Source organism: Rhamphochromis longiceps, linkage group LG14, assembly GCF_057381845.1.
Source record: "Rhamphochromis longiceps isolate RC_006_pf linkage group LG14, R_longiceps_female_GT1.1, whole genome shotgun sequence".
In the NCBI taxonomy this organism is placed as follows: Eukaryota; Metazoa; Chordata; class Actinopteri; order Cichliformes; family Cichlidae; genus Rhamphochromis; species Rhamphochromis longiceps.
This window is the reverse complement of record NC_140570.1, coordinates 37,150,203-37,166,609: the sequence shown is the minus strand read 5'-3', so window position 1 is coordinate 37,166,609 and position 16,407 is coordinate 37,150,203. Positions and strand designations below refer to the sequence as shown.

The window sequence follows — 16,407 nt, the reverse complement described above, 5'->3', positions numbered from 1 at the left end:
AATTTGAATCCCGTGGATTCTGGTGATTGTAAAAAATTAAGAATTAAAATGATTTTTTTAGTTGTTAACAGGATGTTGTACCCCTTTATTTGAACAGGATATGAACAGGAAGCTGACAGGGAGCTCCTAGCAAGAGTGACTTTTCTTGCAGAGCAACACACACACACACACACACACACACACACACACACACACACACACACACACACACACACACACACACACACTTCAGTAGGCGTGAACCTGAGACTGAAACTCGCTCTGAAAACCCCAACCAACTCAACTGCAATTAATCAGCTACAAGCCACACACATGCAGAAGCAGGTTCTCATGTGCGCGCGCACACACACACACACAAACGCACACACTCACACAGATCTTTGTAAAGCTGTCTCTGAAAGTCTCTCTCTCTCACACATGCACGATACAAGTAACAGGAAATAAATTGGATTATGCAAATGAGCTGAGAAAAAAAATAGTCTGAGAGAGATGAGAGGAAGGAGGGAGTGACAGAGGCAGGGAGGACCGACAGCAGGCTAAGAAAGAGAAACAGGAAGGTGTGTGAGTGTGTGTGGCAGCAGCTGAGTGACAAGTCAGACAAAGAGAGAGTCCGAGCGCCTTTCCTCAGCAGCTCGCGTCTTCTTCGCTTCTCAGGTTTCTATGTAGATGCTGCTGTGTGTGTGTGAGTGTGTGAGACAGACTGTGTGACATGTCTGAGGAGGATTTTTAGTGACATCGAACAGCAAAATGGATTTCCATCAGAGGGCAGCTCTGGATATCTCCACCAAGAACCCTCAGGACGATTTTGAGATCCTGCTGAGAGTCGGAGGAGGAACCTACGGGGAGGTTTACAAGGTCAGCTGCTTTGTACTGCCGCTACATGTACATGTTCGCTTAAATCAGGTTTATTCAATTCTTACTTGTATTTTAAGAAACCTTTCACCTTTCAAGAGATCATGAGTATCTTTAAACTGTTTGAAGAAAGAAGTGGAAAATGTAAAGCTGAGTCTAAAGGAGGTTTTTGCTCCACTGGCTTCTCGCATCTCAAGTCAAGCATGTCTTACTTCTGCCTGTTTTACAAGTCGCTCACTTCTCCGCTTCCCGTCCCTGCACTTTAATGTACAGCAGCAAAAAAAAAAGGGGGGGGGGGGGGATCTCAGGCTGAGCACGCGGTGCTTTGCTCGCTGTGAACGTCTTCTCTGTGAGTTTAGAAGAACATAGGTGTGATGGAATTTAGTTTCAATGGTTTACTGCAATCACAACTTAAGTGCATCTTCTATTGTGCTGGAGGAAGTGGTTTTACAAGAAGTGAAAGTATTCTTGTCGATAACTATTTTTTTGGCAGTTTTACTCCATCTAATAGAGAAGTTAGTGTAAACTCTGAATTGTAGTACAAGTACCACGAATTCCAGAGTTAAAGATCCTCTTTTCGAGCACTGATGTCATCAAACGCCAACAAACGGGGCTCAAGCTTTCAGAGCTACTAAAAGGTGTTTCAGGTGCTTCAGGTGCTTCAAGTGCACTCTAACATCATCCTCGACTCTGACGGGGCGTCTACACAATCACACCTCTGAGTTGTAGTTGAAGTTTCTCCCTATGTTTAAAAGTCTGTCCTTAAAAGTCTCATTTTAAGTCATTTAAGTCAGACTTTAACCTGAAGCAGGAGCAGGAAGGTGAGGTCTGAACTTAATATGGTACATTGTATATTCCTGCACACACACACCACACATTTTCAGTTTGTGGCTTGATATTTAAGGTAAACAATATCACGGTTTCTCCAACCACAAAGCCAAGCTTCAATAATACATCATCTGAAATATTTGGTTTTATGTTGATTCTTCTTCGCCTGCGGCAGAGTTCATTCCCATTTCTGAGCAGCAGTGAAGGTTTCGCAGGGTTAAACCCATATTTTCACACAGTGGGGAGAAGTTGGTTAACAGGCTTTGGCCTTGAATGTTGCTGTAAAGGTTCAGTTTAAAGAAATGTTCAGGTTAAACATCTCATCCTCTTTCTCTCAGTGGAACTTGTGTTGTTACCCCGTCACTTGCAATTTCATGTAGTTTTGCATGTGATGTCACCTGGCGTTCCAAAAGCAATCCTTCCTGTTTTTCGAAGGAATCCACAGATCATTTGAGCTGTTTTTATTTGCAGTGTAAGGTTACAGAAAGAGGAGTGGTTCCTGCCACAGCTGCACTCCAGAAATAAAAACAGCAGCGAGACTTGTATTTGAGAAACCAGCTGCAGCATTCAGAGTTGTTGTGGTTGAGGCCCAGGACTCTGATTCTAGAGCACAAATGGTCCACAAGTAGTTGTTAATTTGATCTCAGCAGCCAGGGTTTAAACCAGCGGATTACAAGCCCGACGGCCCAGCAAGTATCACAAAATATTCAGTTTCATTTGTTTAGATTAGGCTTAAAAAATCAACCTGATTAAAAGTGGCAGGAAATGAGAGCCAAACGCGTTGCCAGTGTAGTACGTCTGCTTCTGATCGCTAATTATGTCTGAGTCGTTTGTCGCTGTATGTTAACGAGTTGGGCGGTATTTAGAGTTGGCATTATATCAGCTTTCACCGCAGGATTATTGTGGCAAAAGAAATTTCCCGATAACGACACCAAAGCTGCAGAAAATTTGAATGACAGTAAAAATAATTGTGCTATCAGTAAATATCATCTTTTAACTTTGATACATGTGTTTTATCTCTCTGTGGCAAAAAATACACTCAGAATACGAGTGTAGGAAGGTGAAGAAGGAGTCTGTAATCAGGGAATCATGCAAAAACGTACATACTCATCTAATTGCTCTTTTGTATGCTATCATAGGTGTGTTATAAACATTGTCAAATGTCACAGCGGATGGAGCCGCGTTCACAGAGCAAGCCTTTCATACATTTCTTGCAACTGTGTCGACTTCACAGGCGTCCGTCTACACATATATGGATGTGATTAAGTGCGGGTTTTTAAAAAATGGATACATTTTGAGTGAATTTTGACTTCCTTCGGTGTAATTCCGTGCTTTGAATGAACACGCGGGCTCCTGTGTAGGTGCATGTGTTACCAAGGATTGTCTGGGACTTTCCTCAGGTCACACCTGAGATGGAAAAGTTACCTAAGTCTCTCCAGTGACGGCTCACATGAGTGATAGAGTGATCTGAGTGGACTATGCGCCTTCTTTTGTACTGCTCAGTGTAAGTCACAGAACAGCAAAGCTCCATTCAGCGCTCGGAACAACAAGCGACTCATTTATGAGAATTTGAAGCCAGACAGAGCTTCTTAAAGGCTGATTTGAGTTAATCTGTTAGCAACAAGTTATGTTTGTCTGAACCCACAGATTGTGTTTACACAGCTCTGATTTGCAGAACGTTTACCACCAACACTTAGTGCCGGTGCAGACAGCTTACTGTGACATTTAAATCTGTCGAGATCGGGACTCTGGGGTTTTCAGCTTTTGGACTTTTTAATCCATCCCCCAACTCCAACCAAGAAACTTTCTTCACTGTCTTTGATTATCGTGTGCTGTGGTTTGCTGAGGTGCACAAAAAGAGAAAAATAAGCATTTAGCTATCTCATCCGTCTATCTCATTGGAGATATTTAGCTCTGCAAATGCTGAGTTATAAAATCATCTGAGGTTGTCACGGTGATGGACCATTGCGAGCTCGTCGGTGATTAGAGTGAAGAGGATGCAGATCATTTTGGTCACTGTGCATCGTGTTGCTTTTGTAAGCGATATAAAAAAAAGACTTTAATGACTTTGTGGGTCCTTGGAGTTCAAATGTTATTGTGAGTTTTTAGTTTTATTTCTTTAGATAATGATCTCTTGCTCCACCTACACTGGCTTGTATTTATCTGTGCCTCCATGAGTATGAGCTCTTTGAAGTATTTAAGCTGTGATGCATGTTTCTTTTGTTTTTTAAACAAAATCTATATTAAAACATGGCACATTAGCAACATCCTGCACGGATACGCTTTACAGAAGGTAAGTTGAGGCTTCAGAGTTTCTCAGAGTCGCTCTCGGCCACCTGCTTCAGCCCATGTGTGGACTGTTTTTTTTCATGTGCCAGTTTTGGTGGATATGGAGCATTTCAGAGTCGAGCTGTTCAGCAGTTCATGCCATGCGCTGTAAAACTGTAACCTATGCAAAGCAGTTTATCTGTAGAGTGAGCACACTTCCTCTAAACAGGTCAGTTCTGTGACCTTGTTCTGTTTTACAGGGAGGGAGATATTTGCATAATTGCCCTTCCTTCACATGTGGACACACGCTCACACAAAAACACCCATGCACAGATATGATCACACCCACACACATGCTCGATCACATGGTTTCAGCTACGCGTTGTTGCACAGCCTAATGGAGGTCATACTGCAAGCAGCGACTGTTTTTGCACCATCAGCAGTGGTGAAAAAGTAGGACTTTAAGTTATGCCTGTTTGTCCATGTGTGTGTGAGAGAGAGAGATGACCATTATGGGAACTGTACAGCGTCTTAGCCTCATGTTGTACAGGGAGGGACATTCACAGGAAGAAACATATACCTGCTTTCATATCAGACAGTTCCTCATCCTCAGGAGTAAGAGTAGGTGCATCTGATGTAGAGATAGAGAAGAAAGGCCGTGTCGACCGCAGCTGATAAGGCCAAGTTGTGTTGTAGATCATTTCCTATTAGTTCATGTGTCTTATATTGATTTCGGCACGTAAGCTGCACGACTTTCTGTGGGCATTAAACACTTTTTACCCCATAAAATCTCTTTAGGGGGTAAGTATCTGATTTTTCAAACGCTTTGTACCCCAGGCGTTCAAAGACTGAGCCTGATTTGAAAAGCACATAATCTGCATTCAGTTCTTCCTCAAATAGCTTCTTCATTGTCTCACATGCCAGCAGTCGGCTTTGTGTGTTCTTATCAGGCGGAGGCACTTTTGACAGCTCATTTGCAACACGAGCACCTGTGACACCTGCACAGGGTCACCTCTGTACTGGCACATACCTCGTCTTCATCGGATGTGTAGAGATGTTCACGCAGTCCTGCGTGCAGCCTCTGCTGCCTGTGGTTCAGATGCAGCGCCAAGTTCCTCTCAAACACCGTGTTAGCATCAGCCAGCGTCGTCTAAGATAAGTCAGCTGGGCCCAGAGTACTCATACGGTAAATTCATAAATGATCATTTTTCATTTCGATGATGGTTGTCACATCATCCTGTGGCCTATATAAACTGGTGTAGATCACAGACTGTATATAAAAGATGGCTGTAGCCAGCGTGACATTGTCCGCTGGTTCTGGACTCCTTTTTTTGGAAGTTCCAGAGTTATCTGGCTTTGTTGTTTGGGTAGCAAGCTTTGTTGGCAGCCAGTCGGAAACTCCATTTTATGTTTGATAGATAGCGTGAATGATGCTGATCCGGTGGCATGCTCCCGGTCCACATTTTTTCCTGCTGAGACATTTCTTAAACCTTCTTTCTGTGTTTGTCAAACCTGTAGGACAACACTGCACAGCCGATATTCCCGTCAGAGCATTTTCTGTAGCAAAGTTTATCCGAGTGTTTTATGTTATGAGCAGATTTCATTGAATGAAGAACTCATTTTCGTTTTGAGATGAGGAAGTGCCTAGCTTCTAAATTGGCTGCATGCCCACGTGTGTATAAATAACTTCCTTACAGGCAACAAGAAAGAGAAGATATTTACTAAGAAGCTACTGTCGCTGCCGCTGTTGTTATATTTGCATGTTAAGTCATTCACAGACGCTAGATTGTGAGACTTTGTGCTGTAAGATGATCACTTAAGAAGCTGAACAGAGGGAGTGTTGAGGGGTTAATTCAATGAAATCGCTGAAAGCAAAATCATCGTACACACGTGTTACAATTACACGTAAAACCTTAAAAGCACAGCAGAACTCTTTTATATTCCTGCCGAATCTCCACATGTAATGCTGAGCGTGTGCACATATATTACACGTGTGATATGTTGCTTCAGCCTGAAGATGCTATTTTCACATGTTTGCGTGTCTGCAGTTACAGGTTTACGATGCGGCTGCTTTGAAGCTCAGAGTCGCAGCTTGTTGTGGGCATCGTGCTGTCGTTGGGATGTCCCGGCTTTTCAATTAAGAACAGGAACTGTATACGAAGGATAGACGCAGCTGATGGTTTTTAGAGTCCACATGTTGAAGCCTCAGTGGGAGCATTTTGGCTGCTGAGGTTTTCATGTTGACTCAAATACCTGGAGTGCAAAGTCTTTAGCTAAAGGTAGCATGTTTTGGTTAGCATCACTGTATGGCTGCATAGGTGGAGACACGTCCCGTATAATCAGCACTAAGTAACATGTTCCATGCTAAAAACTAAAGAAGAAATTTCTTGGAGTTTTGTTAGTAATGATCTAATTTCATAATTAACCCTTGTGTGGTGTTCGTATTTTTGTTACTCAGCCAGTGTTCATGGGTCTGGTGGACCCGCTAGAGTTTTGGCTTTCCAAATTAACACTATCAAACAATTTTATGTTAAATTACTCAACAGATGTTTACTTCATCCCAATTACAAGACATATGAACAGCAAACATGGTTAATTTTTTCCCTTTACCTTTGTTAGATCACATTTATGAATTAATGTGCTTCTCGTTTTTCTTTTATATAAAATGTTATAAATAAATCAGTTATAATCAAGTGGAGTGAGTGGAAAGACACAACACATTTACACGTGAAAAAATAATTAATTGTTTAATTTTTTTTTTGAAAAAAACTGAACACGGGTCTCACAGACCCGAACACCATACAAGGGTTAAAATGTTCTAAAAGGCACTTAAAACACAGTTAAAGGACTCCAGTTAGCAGGCACAGACCATTCCCCAAACTCCAGTATCCAGATGGATGTTATAAATACATAAATATGCTCTTTAATGCTGTAAATTTGGCTTTCTAAGATGGGAGCATGTGGGGGGGGGACACTCTTGTGCCACCATCACCAGTTTGTTGGAGACACAGACTGGTCCATACCTGAGCTTACAGTAGCTGCTTTAGCCAGGTCCTGTTATAAGCAGACATGAAAGCATACTTCATGTCCTCAAAACTCTTTAAAGGATCTGATTTAAGGCGAACTAAATTTCAGCTCCAGCTGTTAAAGCCAGTCTACTTAAGCTAATCCAAAAGTTACTTAAATTGCAAACTCATTGTCATCGCTGCTAACGCTTAGGACCAAGAAACCCAAATGAAGCTGAAGCTGATGTTGATGCAGTTAGCTTTATAAGTATTTAGTCTTAAACATCCTCTCATAAATAAAGATGATGATGATAAACCAACATGCTGATGGCCTGATGGAAAGATGGGATCATCACGTGGTTTAAATAAAACCTGGCAGTTACCTGGAAGAGCATGAAAATCAGCAGCAGTCATCATCTGGAGATCTGCACAGTGCAAGAGTTTGTGGTAATGTAGCGGATGTTTTTTGTTTTTAGTAATGTGAGTGTCTATGAAGTTCTGTTATATATATATATATACACACACACACACACACACACACACACACACACACACACACACACACACACACACACACACACACACACACACACACACACACACACACACACACACACTTTTTTAATATATATATGTGACTTGTTTAGTGGAAAAATCCTTTGAAGTGTAATACCGCTCACTGTGGTCACGTGACTGTGACTTTTTCAGGTTTCATTCAACACTTTTAGTTTCAGAAATAGACGGCTGTCAGTCGCAAACAGCGAATTTTCTCTTATTAAAGCTCTCGTTGGAGACATTTTCTATAATTTTACTCACTCCTTCACTTTCCACCAGCCTCTCTTTGTCTTTTACTGTCCTGTTTGTAGTATGAGCCTAAAGGTTGAGTGAAACCTAACATTTCTGAAAGTCTCTTATTTTTCAAAATGTGAGCGACTGTTGACATTTAAGTTTATCACCTCTAATGGCATAACCTTTATTTTATCACCTTTGTTGACTCATCCACATTTAGGGCATGAATATGATGATAGGAGTGTGGATTAAATGTTGAATGACGCAGTGATTCAGCTTTTTCCTTCAGAAGTTGACAAAAGTGTAATCACTGTCACCAAGTGACATTTTGGTGAAATAAGTGTCAGCACTGTGTTATGAGCAAACTCCTATTTGTTTAATTTTCCTGCAAAAAGAACCTCATATTTCCCCCCTGGTCATTCACACCCCTCTGCAGTGACTCTGTGACCCACCGGTGGGCCCTGCCCCTCAGTTTGAGATACCTTGACATAGCCCTGGATGGATGTGACGTGCCTTTACTGACCACTCTCGGTGCTGAGGTGTTCTGAGCATTGTTAAGTATAAAAACAAACCCTCTTTGTGTGCAGATATGATCTGATGTGTTGGTTTTACTCTTAGGTGGTCACCTCCTTTCAGCGTTTGTACTCTCACTCCATCGTAGGGACTTTAAAGCTGCTCTTGAAATTCAAATCATTTCCCTCTGTAGCTGGTGACTAAAAACTATTTCCTTCCCATGCATTTAAGTTAAAAATCAGTCTTCTGTTGCAGTGATGTTTCCTGCACAGCGGAGGAGAAACTTTGCTGAGACTTGGTTTTGCTTGGTTTTCTCTGGCTTGGGAAGTGACTCAAAGTTAACTGAGCTGGCTGCAGGTTTGCACCTCATCATGTCAGGATCTTCCTCCTCTTACAGTAAAAACCCCGAGTCTCCTTATCTGATGTGGCTTGTGCTACTAAGCTGCACTTTAGGGTTGCTATTCAACATCTTGCAACTCTAGTTTCATGCTCATAGCCTCACAGAAGCTGCGGGAAGCTGCGGGCTGCACCTGGTGTGTGTGCAACCTCAGGCACAAAAAGAAGAAGTGAGACAAACGAGCAGCAGACTACATACAAAATCTGCCTGCAGAGCCAAGTTAACTGTGTCAGAAACAGTGTGGTTTTGTCTGTGTGTGTGTGTCGGTGTGTGCTTTACAATGAAATGTGCTTGAATTTTTGGTTGGCTTGGATTTATCTTTAACCCCAAAAAGAGGAAGAGAGATCATTTTTATGACGCTGAGAAATTCAGACAAATTATGCCAAATACCTGCACGTGTGTGTGTGTGTGTGTGTGGGTGTTTGGCTTATTTGATAACTGACCTACATCAAAATAAGATGATAAATGATCAGCTTCAGGCTTTCTTGTGTTTCTCGTGTCTGAACGTTGAGCTTGCTGCCATACTGGAAGAAAAAGAGGATATTTTCAGGAGACTGAAGTATTGCAAAAGTCCTTTCTGACCTAATCTGGAGGCATCATTGTATTCTGAAAAAGACTTAGAAATGCATATTCCCCCACAATGACTCATCTGCAGTGAGTGACGGAACAAAGTTCAAAATGCTGCTGCTTGTCTAGAAGAACCAAAATACACTTTAAGTGCTTCTCGTCTTTTTACACTCATGAGCTGATGGATGCATCAGGGACGGTGTGTTGGCCGACATGCAGGCTGGAGGATCAGGGGATCGAACCATAGACCGTCTGAGGAGTAGAGAACATGATCTACCTTAAGTTAGACCAAATCTCCACATTCCGTATATTTCAAACACACCTTTATGCCGTACCTGGACACATTATACAAAAACTGTGAAAACCCCTATGCAGATGATTTGTTTCCCTGAAGTTCTTCTACTGTTGATTTTATAGTCTGTGTCCATAAATCTACAAAAGAACAATTATTTAAGATATTGTCTGCATCATGCACATGTCACCAGTAATCCTTTTTAAAACATCACAGTATATCCCAGTGGTATATCCCAGTCTGGGATTAAATTTATTCAGATTACAGATGACCTCTGAGTTTTTAAGAGCTTCACCAATCAGACTGTATCAAAATGTTTAGGTCGAGGCATAAATAACCACGAGGTTACGCTAAATTTAAAAAAATCATCAAAAGGAACTAAAGTAGCTCAAATATTCAAGTCTCAAGACTGAGCTTGAGCTCCGACCGTACACACAGGTGTGAGTTTTAGCTCGTGTGCTTTTTGACTGACCTCGTTTCTGGCTGGTGTTTGCTTTTCAGCTCCGTCCCTCCTCCACCCTTCCTTTTTCCATCCCTCGCAATGATCTGTGTGACGTTTTGCGTCGAGGAGCCAGTAGTCGTTGTATGCCCTGCTGAGAGAAAGTGAGAGGGAGGAGGCCGCCTACGCTCAAAGCGCGTTGGCATGTGCGCCAACGCACTACGGACGCTGCGGCGTTGGTCCTGCCTCGTGTGGAATAAGAGAGCTCCGCCATCAGCCATGTTTGCTCTATTATCGCTGCTCAAAATCGACCATTAGCTCAACACAGCGGGTCAAAATGATTCGCACGCCGTTGTGCAAAAATCCCGAGTTTAGCTTTAGCATCTTCTCTGACCGCTTCTCAGAACTGCCAGGTGTGTTTTTTAGTTTTAAGAATGAGATGCGGACACATCCATCCGGTCTGTGTGCACTAAACACACCAGAGAGGAAGCACGGAGAGATGAGACTGACAGAGATTTCTTATCTTTAGCCGTAAGACAGAGTATGACTAATAATATGTTTAAAACCAGTGCAGGTGTTTATATATTTATGTCTGTGCTGGGTGTTATGGGGCTGCTCAAAGTTAGATATGTTTAAGTAAGATATGGTTAAGATTACAGCTGGGTTTATATCCGGCTGCTTTCAGGGACAACAGACTCATGTGAGGTGTAATCGGAGTTCTTGTTTCCCTTCACCTCGTTCCTTGTCTCGAGACTGTAGGAAAGCAGAGTATGATGATGCTTAGAGTGTCATCATCACAGAGGTCAGCGAGAGGAAACACCCCTCTGCGGCACACACTTCAAAGTGGAAATGTTTCTGTGGAAGGTCCACAGCTTCCTCTGTGTGTTTGTTTGTTTACTGCACAGGGTGTCTTTCCTCTCAGTGACCTCTGCTGTGTGTCTCTCTCACACAGTGATTGAATGGAGTTTCCATTGTCGCTGTTGTTTTTCTTGCCTCAGCTTTCAGGCTCTGATTGCTTTTGTTTGACTGTACTGCTCGTGTAAGCTCAGCCGTTGTGCGACCAGACCTTTGCTTTTCTCAGTAGAGAGTTAGAAACTCTCTACTGTGAAGTGAAAGCTTTGTATTGCTCAGTTTTACCCAGAAATGCTGTGTAAGATAGTCCAAAAAGGTACCGCACAGGTACGTTTTTATCTCGTCCCTAACGATAAGAGTGACTAAACTTTCCGAGAAGCAACTCACAAATCATCATCAGACAGATACCGAAGCTCTGCACGGCCTCTTTAGGTACACAAGCGACGCAGTTTCAGTGCTGCCGTTTTGGACATCGGCCCTGTGATGCACAGTGGAGGGATTTTTATGACAGTTTCATGTTAGAGACCACATCCAAAACAAAACATGACCAATATTGTGAAATGATCACAGAGAAGCCCAGCAGAGTGAGCGTCCGGCAAAAACAGCTATCCAGCTGGAGGATGGGCCAGATTTAAGCCTATTCAAATTAAACTAGTCCATTTTATTTTTTTGAAAGTAACTCTCAAACTGGACTTCCTCTGATGGCAGCTTGAGGCTTGTTCCAAACCAGTCAATCCCACGTTCAAATATAAATCTCTACAGTAGAAATAAATGTGTCCAGGACCTGTCTGTGGTTAGTTTCCACCTTTATAGCAACTGAAGTTTTTTGTTAACCGTCCTGGAGTTAATCTGATAAGGCTTAGAGTGAGGAGCATGCAGATCTGCCAACATTACTAGCCTCCCATTGTCTGGTAGCTTCACCTGCACTAACTGGAGTCTCTTGACTGTGTTTGCGCTCTTTTTGTCTTTTTAATTCAATTTTAATTCGGTTTTCTGGGTGCTGGAGCGTTTCCCAGCTCTCATAGGTCTGGAAGGTGGAAACACCTTGGGCAGGTCTCCAGTCTTAGTGCACAATATGCTAACTTCTCTCAGCAGTACTGTTTTTGTTTTCTTCTACATACTGGTCTGCTGTATCTGATCAGAGGCAAATGTGAACAGACCACAGGGTAACTCGTTACTCAGCTAAAGATCAGCTCAGCTGCCTGCTTTGAACCTGATGCAGGGTTTCCCAAATGTTTAGATTCATTTCGTGGCACATGTTCAATGAAGAAAGAAGCCAGCTTGCACACTTTCTCCTCCACCTTGTAAGACAGCAGCTCATCATGCTTTGTTTTCAGAACAGGTGGTTGGTCATCCACCTCAAAGCTTAACTCAGGACCACCCGGTTTGCGTCACAAGCCTGTTGTTGTTGCATATCGCTGAATTTCATTGACATTCTGTGGTCTCTGGTTGCTGGTGTCTTCCTGTGTGTACGCCACCTTAGATTGCAGCTGGCGAAGAAGGTAGTGTTCTGCTCTGCAGCCGCAGCTAGCTCAGCCCAGGTCCACATGACTCCCCGGGGTCAGGCTGGACCTCTGCCTCTGATGGAACCACCAGGAGAGCAAAAGGCCTAACCTCGCCAGCTGCAGTGAAGGCGGTGGAGCTTGATGATATCGAGGACCGCCACTGCACCAACCCGACAGAAACTCAACAGTCAGGGCTGAGGCTGGCTGGTTATCAGAGATCGAGGAGATTAACTGTTCAGAGAAACATTCTCAAGATAGTCAAGTGACCAGAAAAAAACTGCAGCTGTCATCACATGTGGCTGTGCAGCAGAAAAATGAGGTGCTGAGAGGGAGTGCAGTAAAGAAAAAACTGGAGCATGAGCCAAGGTTAGCAGAGCTGCACGAGCATCTCACATTATCACAGTCTCTTAGAATAAATGCATGAGCTTGCTGTCTTAGACAAAGCTGTGCCCGTGAAAATAAGAGTCTTTATTTATTTTTTATGCCATGAGGATGTAGGTGCTGCTCCTCGGAGCTTCACAGTTCTCCAACCGCCACTCTGAGGAAAGATTTCCCAAGCGCCTGAAAACTACCTGTGCTCTAGTTTAACTCCAGTTTGAGATTTAAACTTTAGTTTGTGCTTCAGTGATCTCCTAAACCGTTGTCAGTGTTTGGCCGTTGGAGGCGCGGGGGTGGGACAACAATGTCTCCGCTGTGATGCGGTGTGTTAAATTCGCTGTACACAGTTTAATCTCAGCAGGTAAACTCGACACAGCGATCGTTCTTTTACCTTTTTGAGTTTGTGAAAGGATGGATTTATAGGTCGGTCATGGCTAAAAAAAAGGAAACCCCTTAATGCAAATGAAGTCGTCAGTTGTTTGTGACCACCCTCCCACTGCGACTACAACACCCAGACTTTCCACTGTGCCATTTCAGTATCAATCTCAGAGGCGCAGACCGCCTACCGCCAACGTTAAATTTACCTCCAACTGCAAAGTGTCGACTTCCATCGTTGTTTTTGCCGATGGCGTTAATTTTCCGACAAATTGAATTTTGCGCCTAGCAAGGCGGAGGTGGCCGCCGTTTTGGCTTCTTGCGTTCTTCTCATTTGATTAGCATCTTAAACATGCCTGCTGTTAAAATGCTAATGATGTTGTTCTAATGCCACAAACTGCTTTGTAAACAGTGGTTTTGTTATAATGACTCAGTAGCAAGATGAGTGTGAAGGACACGGATGACATAACGTGGCAGTTAGTGTGCTGCTAGTGTAGCTCTGTGCTCGCGGGCTGACGGAGGATGGTTGGAGGGGGTTAAACTGCCGTCATTTTGACATCACTTTGTGAACACTTTGTACCTCGGACAGAGGAGTGGTTGAAAAACCCATGTGTCACCGTGTCGTTGCTTTTTGAACCTCCCTCTCTGAGGCAGTGGAGTTTTCCGTGTCACACGTGTGCAGGCTGTCATGCCCTCGCTGACCGACTACACTTATGACTGTTTCTCTTCCTCTGAGTGCAGTGAGAGTGTGGGCAGCTGTCACATCTCAACTTTGATGTTCAATATGTGTAAAATCATCTCTGCGCCTGTAACCACTGAAAAAAGGAAGTTACTCCTGAGTTATCTACCTGATCACCGTGTTTTTCTCCATCTTTGCTCGCCGCCGCTCGTCCAGGTGAGCGTGCGCTGTGGGCTTGTTTCCTTTGTTTGCTGAATAATTAAGTCTAATTAAGAAGACAACATTTGACACTCTGTACCCGTAATGATGAGTCTCCACACCTCAGCATAGATCAATAAAGACGTGGTTTGATAGTCTCCAGGTTTTCCGAAGGTGCGCAGACAGAGAGCACCCTCGCTAACCTCTGATGCAAACCCGGTCATTTTGTTCTATAAGTGGGCCTTAAATGTGACGGTCTTCATCGGTTACTCCTCGCCAGGTTTCAGATGTCTTTTCTGTCACAGTTAGTGTTCCCCGCGGTTTTTCTATCACACCTGTTCCAGTCAGTTAATCACGCTCCTGTGATACACACTCACCTGTTTCCCTCATTTCCCTCCCACATCGCCTTGTCTCTGCACATTTCCTACTTCCTTTGCGTTACCCCTCATGGGTTTTTTGTTTCCTTGTGTATTACAGCATCTGTTTGTGGATTTTTGCCTCTTGCTAAGCTCCCCCTTTGTAACTGATCTGCTGTAGGTGACCATTTTTGTGGTCCCTTTTCCTTTCTTGAAACCTTTACGGGAAAATATGTCACAGACAGGGTTAAAGGTTGTTTCTATGTTCTGTATGATATATAAGAACCATCCAGCCAAAGTAGCACCTACAGGAACTGCAGTTTTCGGTGCCTCGCTTATGTACAACTTCCCTTCACACATATCGGGCTTGCAGCTCTGACTAGTGATTAGTCTCAACAGTTAATGCAGTATAAATAACTCGGTGATGTTTCTAGTGCAGTTAATGCTAAAGCTTAACTGTTAACTAGTTGTGTAAGTCCGTACTAGATACAAGGATTTATTTAAGCCAAAAATGTTTCATAAGTCTTAAAGTCTCTGTTAAAATGAAGAAGATGATAAACATGATATCTGTTGGGGGAAAACTCTGTAAAAAACCCAGGAGAAATAAAGACACAATGAGACAAAGTTACTTTCTTTATCAAACGTGTACACGGGTGAGCTGCTAAGAACAACTCACCCCATGCACAGTGGCTTGGTAATTTTTATAGGCACAGAGCACAGAGACAGTGAGAACAGGATAACAAATAATAAACAGATAAAATAAAACAACTCCATATATGGTGCTAGTCTCGTCAGCAGAGAGCTAGGGAAGATAAAACAATCTAAAACAATATGTCCCAGAAACAAGATGTGTTTGCTGGGAAAGTCTAAAAAGATAATTCTAAACTAATCTAACCATAGGCAGAGGGCAGACAAAAGGCATCTTTGTACATTTAAAAGAAGGTAAAGAAACATAGAATCATTTTTCCTGTAACAATATCTATCTAAAATTTGGTTACCATGGAGATGACCAACATGAACACCTAGTGTTGCTTTTGGTTAAATTCTCTAAAAATAACAAAAACCTTTAAAACGTGAGACAGCTGTGAAACATTAATTCGTTGATGATTGACGTCCTCGATGCCTCGTGTTCGAGATGGTTTGTTGGCCTTCGTCTTTCCTCACCGTGTTTTTGCGTTTAGCGTGTAACAGTGTTCGACCTGCTTTTGCGAGTTTATTTTTATCAGTAAGTTATTGTTAGAATGGCGTGCCCGTCTTTGCCCATTTATTTTAACCTCATACTCCCACATGATCACTGAGGTCTGCTGATACTGTGTGTACCGAGGTCCTGACACTGGTCTTTGCTATCAGGTCCTCATCAGCACTGAAGACCTTTGAGACCTTTGCTTTTACTGCTTTCGTACAAATCTGTTGTGTTCCTTTTTGGTGATTTTATTTTAGTCACCAAACTACACATTCTTCACCAGTTTGTTGGTTTTAAATGTGCTTGTGAGTAAATTTCACTTGACTTTACTTGACCGTGTGAAGTCTGTGTGCGTGTGTGACTGTGACGCACAACTCAAGCTGTGAAGCGATTAAACCTCACTCAGTTTCTTTTTAGACTTCATCAGACTCACAAGGCTAGACTTTCTGGGTGGTGCTGTTTGTCTCATGTCACATGATGTGTGCGATCACCCTCATGTAAGAGAGCTTTAATCGTCTCTGCCAGCCAAAGGAACAATGCGCCTAGCGATCGCAGCGGTTGGACAAAAATAATTGTGCCGTTTTTATTTCTCGGTACGACTTTTACCGTGTGTAAGAATGTAGCGCATGAGCTTCAACTCGGAGGAAATGTTTGTGTGTGTGAGAGCATTTTTTTATAGTTCTTTTATAAATAAGTGCGCAAAGAGAAGTGACACCTTCTGGGATCACACTTTTAAAGGTCATCGTATGTCTGTGTGTCTGTGTGAGTGTGTGTGTGAGTGTGTGTGTGAGTGTGAGTGAGTGTTTAATGCCACAGCTTTGTGCAGTGGGCTGTATCTTGCACTCCACTGATCTGGACAGCAAAAATGCAAATTACGCTTCTACTGGCACACAAGAAAACAACAAAAGCAAAAGAAACCCACCAAAGTGCT

At 42.9% G+C, this 16,407-nt stretch overlaps 1 protein-coding gene across 1 annotated transcript in view; it reads left to right on the top strand.

The window, feature by feature from the left end:
• The first annotated feature begins 522 nt into the window (after positions 1 to 522).
• The window catches only part of map4k1 (mitogen-activated protein kinase kinase kinase kinase 1), a 42,041-nt gene continuing 26,156 nt past the window's right edge, over positions 523 to 16,407 (top strand). The window contains exon 1 of the mRNA XM_085379977.1: positions 523 to 855. Within this exon, the coding sequence (XP_085236103.1) occupies positions 748 to 855 (108 nt within the window). The 5' untranslated portion in view covers positions 523 to 747. The remainder of the gene's footprint in view (positions 856 to 16,407) is intronic.